General features: G+C 41.9%; 2 protein-coding genes across 2 annotated transcripts in view; both read left to right on the top strand.

The window, feature by feature from the left end:
- The first annotated feature begins 3,367 nt into the window (after positions 1-3,367).
- On the top strand, positions 3,368-11,037 carry LOC127557679 (zinc finger protein OZF-like). Its single transcript, XM_051990986.1, has 5 exons — positions 3,368-3,400; positions 5,618-5,744; positions 6,701-6,769; positions 9,731-10,030; positions 10,115-11,037. Exons 1-5 carry the CDS (start codon positions 3,368-3,370, stop codon positions 11,035-11,037), a joined length of 1,452 nt encoding a protein of 483 aa, XP_051846946.1.
- Positions 6,742-12,517, top strand: part of LOC127556806 (zinc finger protein 665-like) — a 52,339-nt gene continuing 46,563 nt past the window's right edge. The window contains exon 1 of the mRNA XM_051990250.1: positions 6,742-6,769. The gene's annotated coding sequence lies outside the window, so the exon portion shown is untranslated. The remainder of the gene's footprint in view (positions 6,770-12,517) is intronic.

Below are 12,517 nucleotides of genomic sequence, written 5' to 3'. Positions count from 1 at the left end.
GGAATTTAAATCTTAATAGATAGAAGGTTTTTCCTGTTGAGAAGCCTCATAAATATAATGAATGTGTGGGGAGCTGGAGTAGAGGCAGGTTTTACAAATTAAGTACTTGTTTAAGTTACCACTTTCTCAGTGAGGAATACAGTTTGCAAATTGGAAGTTTCCTGGGCAGATGTCCACTTTTGTTGCAGAATAGGCAGAGGTTTTAGACACAAATGCTACGCGGGAAGGGTGGGGAAAAGTAAGTTCCAATACAAGCAATTCCCCAGTTAGATTGGTTTTCCACAGGAAGACTATACAACAGTTCTTGTATTGTTTGATTCTTGAGGGTTGTGACCACCCCCTCTTCAAAGCACAGAACCTGAATTCTGTGATAAGAACAGTTTTCTATAGTTTTCAAATCAATTCACTGATTGTACGTAAGTACAATACAGCATAAGAATACATATTATCAGAATGTTTGATAATTTTACTTTGCCTTGTGAATCCTGCCTCCTAACCCAGAAAAGGCAGTTCTGAGAAATCTAAATTATTAGTATATTCATTATGAATATAACATAAGATATTCATTACAAATATAATATGAGGTTGACGTGAAAATCATAATGGTTTCACTGTGGAAAGGCTTCTAGAAAGTTTTCATTTTTCTTAATCTAAGAAGTTTCTGTTGATGATGATGTTTTATTTTTTTTAAATCTTTTTTTTAAAATTATAGCTTTTTATTGACAGAACATATGTATGGGTAATTTTCAACATTGAGGCTTGCAATCACTTCTGTTTCAACTTTTCTCTTCCTTCCCTCCATCCCCTCCCCTAGATGTCAGACAGTCTCATACATGTTAAACATGTTCAAATATATATTAAATACCACATGTGTGTATATATTTTAAACTGTTCTCTTGTTGCGCAACAAAAATTGGACCTAGAAAGATAAAAACCTGGGAAGAAAAACAAAAATGCAAGCAGTCCATACTTATTTCCCAGTGTTCTTTCCCTGGGTGTTGCTGATTCTGTTCAGATGATGTTTTATTCTAGAAGAGGACCACAGATAAAAGAGATGTCTTGATTTGTGTTTGAATAGGATGTAAGTGTAGTGCTCTGCCAAGTCCAGTGGCAAAATAAAAGTCCTGTATCCTTTCTCCAACAAAACATCCAGTGATGGAAGTCTGGGGGAGGGGGAGCTCATGGGAGATAAGATGAGCAGCGTGGTGGATAAGTGGCCAAGTGAAATAAGAGTCCTAGGGTGGGGTTTGGGAGCCTCCTTGTGAGGAGTCTAGGGCTGGAGAAGAACTATTCCAGTGGCCACTGGCCATGTGATGATGGGCAGGGCTAGAAGAGGGGAAGCAGGCAGCATTCAGAAGTCCTCACCCTGAATGATTTGGGGACTGAGGTCCCACCCACCTGGCTTCAGATGCTAGGCTGCTTGGGGCTCTTGAGCCTCAGAGGCTTTCCTGGAATAGACTAATGGGAAGCAGAAAGGCTTGGAACTGAGATCTCTGGGCAGTCTATTGGGTCTTCCATTTTCCACTTACTGCAAATGTTCCCTACTGGGGTAGGACCCAGTTAGGTCTGAGCCAGGGCTTCTCACAAGTTCTGCCTTCTACTGGCTGCCCTTGCATAAGCATTCATACTTCCTATCTGCCCTGATGGCCAGTGTCCTCCCCATCTGTCAGAACAATTTCCTTCCAGGTCTGGTTACTTAACGAATTCTTGGCCCTTACCTCTTTTTCGGGGTCCCAAACACTTCACAAATATCCAGTGTTGCTCTCTTCCTCAAGCTTACCATTGGGTCATGTTTGCTCATAGGCAGGCTTTCCTCACAATAAGCCAGGAAGGAGTCCCACTTTCAGCCTCCACTTCTGGACCCAGGTGTTTTAGCTCTGCCTCCAGCTCCTATTTGGTCAATTGATTGTGAGACTTCAGACATTATTTCTTATGAGGTTCCACAGGTTCCGCCTTTCTGCCCCTAGGAACTCTCCTTGGTTGCAGGAACTGAAGCTGTTTCCTGGGCCAACTTCTCTGGACCCACAGATCTTCGGCTTCTTCCCAGGCACTGTTTCCACATTACCTTTCAGGATTCTAAGCCTACAATCTATCCAAGAGTCTTAGGAATCTTCCCCCTTCTTCTGCTTAGATTTCAGGATTCAGCCATCCTGTTTTTCCTGATTCAACTACTCACCTAAATCACTTCTGGTCACTTAAATTTCTTCCTTTTTACCAGGCTTCCCAGTTCCCTGCCCCTTTCCTCACCATATATCCTGGGAGCTGAATCTCAGACTAGATTGTCTGCCAAACTTAGGTTTTTTAATGGTTTTTCCCTGGGGGCTCCATCTCAGAGCTCTTACCTTCTTACTGGATCCCTTAGTCACTTTATTTTCTAGATAATATGTCTCTTGGGGAGAAGGGATGCTGGGAGGACTAAGTATCACTGGCAGGGAGATTTCTGACTTGGGGGATATTGATGTTCTAAACACTATCCTCCCATCTTAAATCCCTCCTGCCTCTTGGATCTGTAAGAAGGTGGGGGAGAGGAAGGGAGTCAGAACAGTAGGAGTAAGAGAAGGGGAGCCCATCTTCAAGTTTATAGCATCCCACTATAGTCATCTTATTCCCTGTCCCTTCTATGTAAACTTCTAACTGCCCCTGTGTGGTCAATAGCCCTGGGGACTTTTCCCTCCCAGACTTGTTTTTGACTGGGTAAAAGAGAACGTTCTTGGTTTCATTTCTTCCCCAACTTTATTCACTCAATGGGTCTTGTCTCCTTCAGACTGAGAGAAGCTTAGCCACTGCTTCCAGGTACATCTCCAGTCATCCTGATCTATATCTGGCCACTGAAACCAGGTGGCTCTAGAGGAGGAGGTAAGGTTGATGACTTTGCACCTCACCACCCTCTCCTCCCCTGAACCAATTTAATTAATCTTGGTTTATCAGACACTGGGCCTCGGTTGTTGATCTGTACTGGGGCTCTGATCTTTCCTGCAATCCTTCTAAATTATTTAAGGCTGGAAAATTTTCTTACTATCCTTTTATAGGTCCTGTCACTCCACTCTTAATTGAAAGTTATTTTATAGGAAACTTGAGAGAGTTCAGGCAATATCCTGCCTCTTCTCTCCCATCTTGACTCCGTCATTTTAGATTTTTCAATCTGCCTCTCAGCTTCCCTTCTCCTGTGGGTTGGGGTTTCTGCCCTAAGGTCAGTGCCAAGGGCTTAGTAACTCCCCTGGAACCTCACCCTCTGTAATTTCCATAGGCTAGCCCCCTGTCCAGGAAAAGAAGGGCACAACATCTGTGCAGTTATAATCATCCCCCCCACACACAGCCTGCAGAGGACCAAGGCCTGGCCCAAGCAGGAAGCCTGGAGCCAGAGGGAATGGCGCCTGAGAGCTGCAGACCCCCAGCCCAGGTGAGTATTCTGCCCATATATGTGGCCACATCAGCCCAAGAGACCATTTCCATGGATCTGGAGGATGGTCTGTAGGAGGGTCATCTTCCTTATCTATGGATCCTTACTTTACAAAAATGGTCAGGAAAGTGAATGCAGTAATAACAACACTGCCCTCCTCTCTGCATGTTTTGGGCTGATTCACTGTCCCTTTGGCATCTTGAGCACTAACTCGCTTCCCCCAGTTGCTGCCCCCACATGTTTGTTTACATTTTCCCTCAATACAGGTCCCTGACAAGGGTGACCCCTTCACTCATTAGTGTCTGTCCTATGGGTATCATGTGTTTGCTTTAGTCCAGCACCATCTCCCCACTAGACATACACATACACACACAGACACCTCTTCTAGCCACTCTCTGTGTCCTGTGGTCAGGCTCCCTCCTGCAGCCACTGACTTTCCTCAAACCCTTGACCCTGTTGTCTGGAGCAGATAACAAGCTTCCCCAGCTCTTGTCCTTTCCGTGGCTGGTAGCAGAGCAGAAATTGTCCCCCTGCTGCTGCTCATCTCCTACCACACAGAGCTTCCCAAATCTCTCTGAATCTCTTGTCTTTACCATTTTTGTGGTTATTATTATAATATTAATTTATTTTTTGCTGAGGCAATTGGGTTAAGTGACTTTGCTCAGGGTCACACAGCTAGGAAGTATTAAGTGTTTGAGGTGGGATTTGAATTCAGGTTCTCCTGACTGCAGGATCAATGCTCTATCCACTGCCCCATCTAGTGGCCCCTATTATAATTTGTTTTAACCTTAAATACAAAACAAGATATTAAGGGACAGGTCAATTCCCCGAGAGCCTCCCCAGCTGTGGATCCATAGCATCTGAAGGAGTTGCAGGGCAGCCTTTGCTGACACAGGTGTTAGGGACTGGGAATGAGATAAATTGGAGTCAGACGGAAGAGAAGAGAGGTCAGGCAAATGGCCTCTCAGTGAGAGAGGTCAAAGAACAGCAACTTCCTCTCAGTTTCTTTGTATTATCCTCTCCAAGAGATGATCCATTCTGGTTTGGCTCTCCAGCAACCACTGTAAGGTGGATCCCATGTATTTCAATAGCTCCTCTGTACTCAAAGAATAAGAGAAGAAAAAAAAAATTTCAGGTAACTAGCAGAACATAAGAGCAGATTCGATAAAACAAACCTACCTAACAAATGTTACCCGTGGTTCAGGAGCTGTCCAGTGTTTCTTTGCTTCTTGGTAAGTTTTCTTTTATTCCATTTTATTTTCTTTATCTCCTGAGACTTGTCAGCTGCAATTAGGTACTTCTAGAATCACTTCATCACACTCAGCTCATACTTTGCCCTTCTCTCCCTTTACCATTGCTTCAGTCAAAGCAATGGCATTTAGAAAGGGAAGGGACTTTGTATGAATATATATGGAAGATACAAAGAGGGAAAATCAGTCCCTGCCCATAAGGGCAGGTTCCATTCTAATGTGGAAGACAATATGTCGGCAGCTGTGTCCACCCCAGCTGTGTATAGTTTGCATGACTGTGCTTCAAAGTGTTCTCATAAGAGATGTGACCTTTGAGTAAATCCCTTCTCTCTGCTTCAGTTTGCTTTTGTAAATTGATGATCATTGGGCCAGATCCATTAAGAAGTGTGTGATTCTGAAATTTGGAACGCAAAATCTTACAAAAATGATGTTTAAAACTGTCTGTACTTGCATTTGGAAAAAAAGATACTTTTTTTTTTTGGGGGGGGGAGGATAGTGTTTTCATGTGGATAAGACTTAATTTATGGCTTTTGGAAAATTCACAAGATATTTTTTTCTCTTCAGTGATCATGGAAATGTTAGCTCTACAACACATAATACTTGCTAGTTTCACACAAACATTTCATGCCATTTTCTTAACATGGCACTGTCTGATTTCAAATCCACAAATCCTCATCTCTCTCTGGATAGAACCCATAACTTTCCCGATTGCACAGGCAGTACCATTTCCTAGTAAGACATTTCTCAATTTTATTCCACCAGAAAATATAAGATGTGTTTCTCTATATTCCACTGGTCTTTGGAGGACTTTGGTTTCAATGCTGGCTCTGAATCCTGTAAGGGCTGTCACCTTTGGGCAGATCCCTCCTCCTTGCTTCAGGTCCCTTCTGTACATTGAGGAGCATTGGATTAGATCAGTTATGAAGTGTGCTTCAACTCTGAAGTGCTCTGGGTGTTGGTGTTTTAGGAGCTGGTGACCTTCAAGGATGTGGCTGTGGACTTCAGCCCTGAGGAGTGGGGTCTGTTGAACCCAGATGAGAAAGAGCTGCATAAGGAGGTCATGCTGGAGAATGCCGAGAACTTGCTCTCCCTGGGTAAGGAGTGCTTCCCTTGGAACTCTGGAACTGCCATCAACAGGAGTGTCACCATCCCCTCCCTAGGGTGTAGAGTTTCAGGCTTTTACCAGTTCTCAGAAAGGCCCAAAGGCTGTCTCCTGTCCCCAAGAGACAGGTCCTCCTGCTTCCTGGTTATTGTACATATGGTGTTTGCATTATAGGATGGTAACCTGGCAGTTTTGTCTGCAAACCTACTGAAAACGGGTCCTGCCCCCTTTTACTGAACATGGGATAGGAGAAGGAACCCCTTCCTCTTGGGGAAACCATTTTGTCTTTGCAAGGTTCTTTTGGTTAAAAAAATTTTTTTTTACCTCACTGCTCCTGGTGTAACTCATAAATCCCCAGCACAAGTGGGCCTTTGTTTTTCCTTCATACATCCCCCAAAGGGCTGTGCAGATACAGGAGAGAAAAGGAAGGGAGGAAGTCTTTCCATATATTTGCTGGGTTGCAGGCCTTGTGCTCAGAGCTTTCGTCATGCGCATTGTAGCACTTGATCTCCACCAAAACCCTTTGTTTTGGCCACCATCTTTATCCCCATTTTACAGGTCTGGAGGCTGAAGCAAAAAGATGAAATTACTTCCCCAGAGTCACATAGCCAGGATGTGTCTAAATTCAAATTTGAACTCTGGGCTTCCTGACTGCAGGCCTGGTGCTTCCTTCTCTGTGATACCAGCAGTCCCTAATGTCCAGAAAATGGAACCTATGGGATGTGGCCATCCTGCTGAGAAGGAGGCAGCAAAATCAGCATCTTCTCATTCCAGATTGCTTGCATGGCCTCCTTTCCCCTCTGCCCCCTTCTCCTGGCAATAAGCACCCTGAAAACCAACTTTCAGTTCTCCTTTGAACCACCCAGTGGGCCTTACACCCTGGCCCTATTGCAATGATGAATAATGACAAGTTTCAAGGCTCACACCCATTATCCTCCCCCTCCCCAGGACTTCCAGTTCCCAGAGAAGATTTCATCTCTAATGTGGAGAGAGGAGGCCTGAGGAACTCCTGTCCTGGTGAGTGAATTGTAAGTTGGGGTGCAGGATGCTGTCCCAGAGGCTTCTTCATGTAATGGGCGTGTGGATAGGAAAACTGGCTTGGAATCCCTTTTCAGACTCTTGTGTTAGTGAGATCCTGACCACCTCTCTGAACCTCTGAACCTCAGTCTCTTCATCTGTAAAATGAGGGACTTGAATTTCATGGCCTCAGTTCCCTTCTAATGAAGAATCAATGATCCTAGTGAAAGTCTTTATTGGAAATTTGGGGCTGTCCAATTGTCTACAACCAAAGAAAGAGGGCTTAGGCTGTCTAATATGACTTTTCTTAGACCTTCCTTAAGGCTAAAAGCATTTATTTTTACTTTTTAAATATTTATTTAAAATTAAAAACAAAATAGCAAGAGACAGAAAAGAACAAATTTTAAAAATGTTTTATGTTCAGCAGAACCTAAAGGAGGATTCAAAATCTGTAATAATAAATTTCTATAAACCATAAATGAAAGATATTGTATTCAGAACCATCCCTTGCCTTTTCATTTTTTGTAGTTTTTCTTCTGTTCTCTGCTGTGCACTTTTTACTTCTTTTCCCCCCTTTCATCCTCTGCCAACTCCCCCATGCAGGCTACATTAAACACAAATACATAGGAAAAACAGCAACCTCTGAGTAAAGCTGGCCACAGGCTGGAATTGATCAATTGGAAGACTCCCTTCCTGCCTCCTTCCTTCCCTTCCTCCCTTCTCTCTCTTTCCCATTCTTCTTCATTCATTGCCTGTTTCCTTCTCTTTTCTTCCTTCCTTTCCTCTGCTCATCTAGGTTATCATATACTCTTACCTACAAATGTTCTTAAAAGCATCCCCATCCCCCTACCTCCCCTTCTTCACCATAGAACCATACCTGAATAGATTTCCTTCTTGCTTTCCTTGCTTTTTTCCTGAGGCAATTGGGGTTAAATGACTCACCCAGGGACACACAGCTAGGAAGTATTAAGTGTCTGAGGCCAGATTTGAACTTGGGTCCTCTTGACTTCAGGGCTGGTACTCTATCCACTGGCCACCCAGCTGCCCCAATTCCTTTCTTAATGAACAAACCTTAAATCAAAATCAGTCTGATTCTGATTGACCACCCATAGATCCCTTGCTAAATTCATTTGGTTTTTGTTTGGGTCCTCATTGACTCAGACTGAGTGTAAATTGCAGTAATTTCTGCTTTGGCCAGAACCTCTGAGGTTCTTCCGAGTCTTCATTCATTCTTTTTTATTTATTGAGATTTTTTTAGCCTAGATGAGAGAGGAGATTCTTTGCTCCATTGCTCCTTAGCCTTAATACTGAATGGGTGCAGTCTCAGTCACAGGAGACCTGTTGGGAGATCTTACCTTAAAAAGGCACAGGTCTTCCCCTGCAACCAGAGCCTTCTGCAGTAATCCTGATCTGTACTTGGCCACGAGATGCAGATGGCTCTGTGAGGGAAAGTGAGGCCAGTGACATTGTGCAGCCCTCTCTCACTTAAATCCAAGTCACTCATTACATAACTGAAAGCTTCCCTTAGGTTAGGGATATTGAGGGAAAGACTCCTGGTTATTCCATAAAAGCCCCAGGAGCCCTAGGCCCTTATTAACTTCATTATGGAATTTGTTCATAGGTGAGAGGTTGCAGGAAAGACACAGAAATAGAAACAGATTGTTACCTCAGAGGGATCAGCATGCAAGCACTGAGTGGGGTTAGCCCTGGGGAATGGCAACCAATCAATAAACATAGATTAAGCACCTGGTCTAGTGTATGCATTGCATTAAGCCCTGGGTATGTACAAAGAGAAGCTGTCAAGAAGTTTTAAATCCAGCATATAAACTTGGAAATGCTTTGAAAATAAGCAACAGTTTATGACATTTATTCTTAGCTAATCCAGGCAAAGTAAAGTGTTTTTTATAAAAATGCATCATGTTCAATAGACATTTGTATATATAAAGAAGGGAAGGGAAGTTTATGAAGGAAGGAAGAGTTGAGGTGGAGAGAATCAAAATCATGGTGACAATGATAGTAGTTAACAACATATGGTGCCTACTGTGTGCCAAGAGTTTTATAGATATTATCTCTTTTGATGCTCACAACAACCTGGGAATTGGGTACAATAATTATCTTCACTCTAAAAGAAAACTGAGGCAAAGAAGCACATTCCCAGTGATGCACAGCTAGGTGGTGTTTGAAATTAAATTTGAAAGAAATGATTGGAAGCAAAATGGAGCACATCTATGTAGTGCAATGGCTTGAGAAGCCTCAGTTTCCAATTTTGAGTTCTAATCTCTGCTGCAGGGATTTGGATCAGGTTACTCAGCCATTCAAAGTTCATAGCGTGGTTTCTAAATTATGAGAACCTTTACCTTGCCTTTTTCTCAGCTTTGTTGTGGGGGTCCAACTTCATTGTTTTATGGGTGGAATTCTGTGTTAATTGAATCCTCCCTTTATTGGTGTGAGTTAATAGCATTTAAAAATGATTGAATTTGTCCATTTCAGTTTGAAACTTTTTTGCCTGGAGCAATTAAAAGTGGATTTTATTATCAGCCAGCATTAGATGGTATATTTATCCATATGTGTGTTTGTTTCTTTCAGATGCAGAGACATGGTTTGATATGAAGAAGATGAGTGCAAATCTGAAAATGATCTCATGGAAAGACCTTTTTCAATATAGTGAATACAGGGCTGTTGTTGCTAAACAGAAAAGAAACTACACTGGAGAGGAACATTGTGAATGGAACACACACAAAAAAGCTGTAAGAAAGAGTTCCAGTCTTTCTAAGGATAAGAATATATATCCTGGAGAGAAAACACCCGAGTGTCATGAATGTGATAAAACTTTTCTTGTATTCTCTTCCCTTGCCAAGCATCAGAGAATCCATGCTGGAGAGAAACCTTATGAATGTAAGAAACATGGAAAGACTTTGAGAGAGCGATCTACTCCTGCTAAACATGAGAGAATTCACCCAGAAAAACAATCTTACAAATGTAATCAATGTGGAAAGGATTTCCAATGTTGTTCCAAATTGGCTCAACATCAGAGAATCCACACTGGAGAAAAACCTTATGAATGTAATCAGTGTGGACAGAGTTTCAGATGCAAATCTAAACTTGCTCTACATCAGAGAATCCACACTGGAGAGAAACCTTATGAATGTAACAAATGTGGAAAGACTTTCACACGGAGTGACAGTCTTCATGAACATCAGAGAATCCACACTGGAGAGAAGCCTTATGAATGTAATGACTGTGGAAAGGCTTTCGCATATCGCTCCTATATTAATTCACATAAGAGAATCCATACTGGAGAGAAGCCTTATGAATGTAACGCCTGTAGAAAGACTTTCACATCAGTCTCCAGTCTTGCTGACCATCAGAGAATCCACACTGGAGAGAAGCCTTATGAATGTAAGCAATGTAGAAAGGCTTTCACAAAGCATTCCCATCTTGCTGACCATCAGAGAATCCACACTGGAGAGAAGCCTTATGAATGTAAGCAATGTAGAAAAGCTTTCACAAAGCATTCCCATCTTGCTGACCATCAGAGAATCCACACTGGAGAGAAGCCTTATGAATGTAACGAATGTGGAAAGACTTTCACATATTGTTCTAGTCTTGCTGACCATCAAAGAATCCACACTGGAGAGAAGCCTTATGAATGTAAGCAATGTAGAAAGGCTTTCACAAAGCATTCCCATCTTGCTGACCATCAGAGAATCCACACTGGAGAGAAGCCTTATGAATGTAACGAATGTGGAAAGACTTTCACATATTCTTCCAATCTTGCTAAACATCAGAGAATTCACACTGGAGAGAAGCCTTATGAATGTAATGACTGTGGAAAGGCTTTTACACAAAGCTCCCATGTTGCTATCCATCAGAGAATCCACACTGGAGAGAAGCCTTATGAATGTAATGAATGTGGAAAGACTTTCACATATTGTTCCAGTCTTGCTAAACATCAGAGAATTCACACTGGAGAGAAGCCTTATGAATGTAATGACTGTGGAAAGGCTTTTACACAAAGCTCCCATGTTGCTATCCATCAGAGAATCCACACTGGAGAGAAGCCTTATGAATGTAACGAATGTGGAAAGACTTTCACATATTGCTTCAGTCTTGCTAAACATCAGAGAATCCACTCTGGAGAGAAGCCTTATATATGTAACAAATGTGGAAAGGCTTTCATACAGCGCAGCAATCTTACTTCCCATCACAGAATCCACACTGGAGAGAACCCTTATGAATGTAATGACTATGAAAAGACTTTCACATGATGCAACAGTCTTGATAAACATGAGAATATCCACATTGGACAGAAACCTCATGAATGTGAAAACCTTCAGGCAAAGCTTAAATCTTGTTTAACAACAAAGAGTGCATGTTAGGGGAAAACTTTTGAGTGTCTGGATCATGGTAAAGTTTTCAATATCTATTAGTCCCTGACTAAACATGAAAGATCCCATACTACATGTAAAACCTCATTCATGTAATTCATGTGAAAAACATTCAGGCTCACTTCATCCCTGAATTGTCTCCAGAAAATTTCTAGAAGATTGCAATCATGGATAAAGACATAAAGATGGAGGAAAGAGCTTGTTAATCAGCAGGAATTTTCTGCTTGGGAAGAAATCTCCTCTGGACTTGGCATGGGAAGATCTATAGTCCAGGTTCATCTCTGAGTTTGCATCTCAGGATACTGAGTGGAGAGAAGACTTACAAATGTGCTGAAGGAAGACATGCCCTTACCTGGAACATAAGGGTCAGTATAAATCACAATATTCACACTGGAAAGAAGCATGATACAAAATGTATTTGCAGAAAGGCTTTTACCTGGATCTCATCCTTTGTGTAAAAATCTTGCTGCAGATGAAACCTGAATATAATGAATGAGGGAAGGCTTCTTTGTACAGCACCAACCTCATTAGACATTGCAATTTTATACTTTCTATAAAGGGCAGAAAAAAGATTGGAGTTTTTCTCTGAAATCCCAAGATTGGTGTCCAAAGAAGTGTCTCCATTTTGATCTTATCTTGCTAAATTGTATCAAGTGGGTTCCCGGGGAAGTGAGGCTTTTTCAGAAAGCTGACCCCCAGAAGAGTGCCATAGTTTAGGGCTGCAGTTCCAGAAAAACTCTTCCCCTTGTACCCTTGCTTAGTCTTGAACAAACCATTTTGCTACATCAGCAAACTTTGTAATGTATAGTTACTGTTCTTAAGTGGAGTGGGTTTCTATGACACATTGCGAGCTCTGATACAAAATCTGGGATAGCTGGAGTGCACTGTGTGGTAAAATTGCTCAGTCCAGGGTGTAAAAAATCCTGCTCCATCTCCTGTACTTTGCCTCCCTTCGCTAGACTGCACGATTTGAGGTGATGCCCCATTCCTGCAGAAATGGAATCAACTGCTTTCTGCTCTGACTCTGAGAAATGTCTATTTGAACTATTTTGAGTTGGTGGTCATTGTCCCAGACAGTGTGAGATATCATATAAATTATAATCTTGCATGTGACAAATGTAAAAAGTAAAGAATTGGGGATAAGAATTTATTATTTGCTTTAAAAAAATAATATTCCTTTTAAAGGAAAATATACCAAACAGGTAAGTTTTCAAGCATTCTAGCTACAATTTTTCACGTTAATTTTACAGAGTCCAGATCAAAAGAGGTGTTCATTTTCTAAGGGAACATTTACATAATCCTCTAGAAATTATTTTTTAAATACCAGTATTTCTAAGAAAATATTTTCCCCTAAATTCCA

This window comes from Antechinus flavipes, chromosome 3 (assembly GCF_016432865.1).
Source record: "Antechinus flavipes isolate AdamAnt ecotype Samford, QLD, Australia chromosome 3, AdamAnt_v2, whole genome shotgun sequence".
In the NCBI taxonomy this organism is placed as follows: domain Eukaryota; kingdom Metazoa; phylum Chordata; class Mammalia; order Dasyuromorphia; family Dasyuridae; genus Antechinus; species Antechinus flavipes.
Note: the sequence above shows the minus strand (reverse complement) of the source record. Positions and strands in the feature narration are given on the sequence as shown.

What these genes read in the sequence shown, in the direction of transcription:
- LOC127557679 (XM_051990986.1), top strand. Translation starts at nt 3,368, where the DNA reads ATGGCGCCTGAGAGCTGCAGACCCCCAGCCCAG. An exon ending in GCTGCAGACCCCCAGCCCAG is followed by an intron (nt 3,401 to 5,617) that starts GTGAGTATTCTG and finishes TTGGTGTTTTAG; the next exon opens with GAGCTGGTGACCTTCAAGGA. An exon ending in TGGAAAGGCTTTCGCATATC is followed by an intron (nt 10,031 to 10,114) that starts GCTCCTATATTA and finishes CTTTCACATCAG; the next exon opens with TCTCCAGTCTTGCTGACCAT.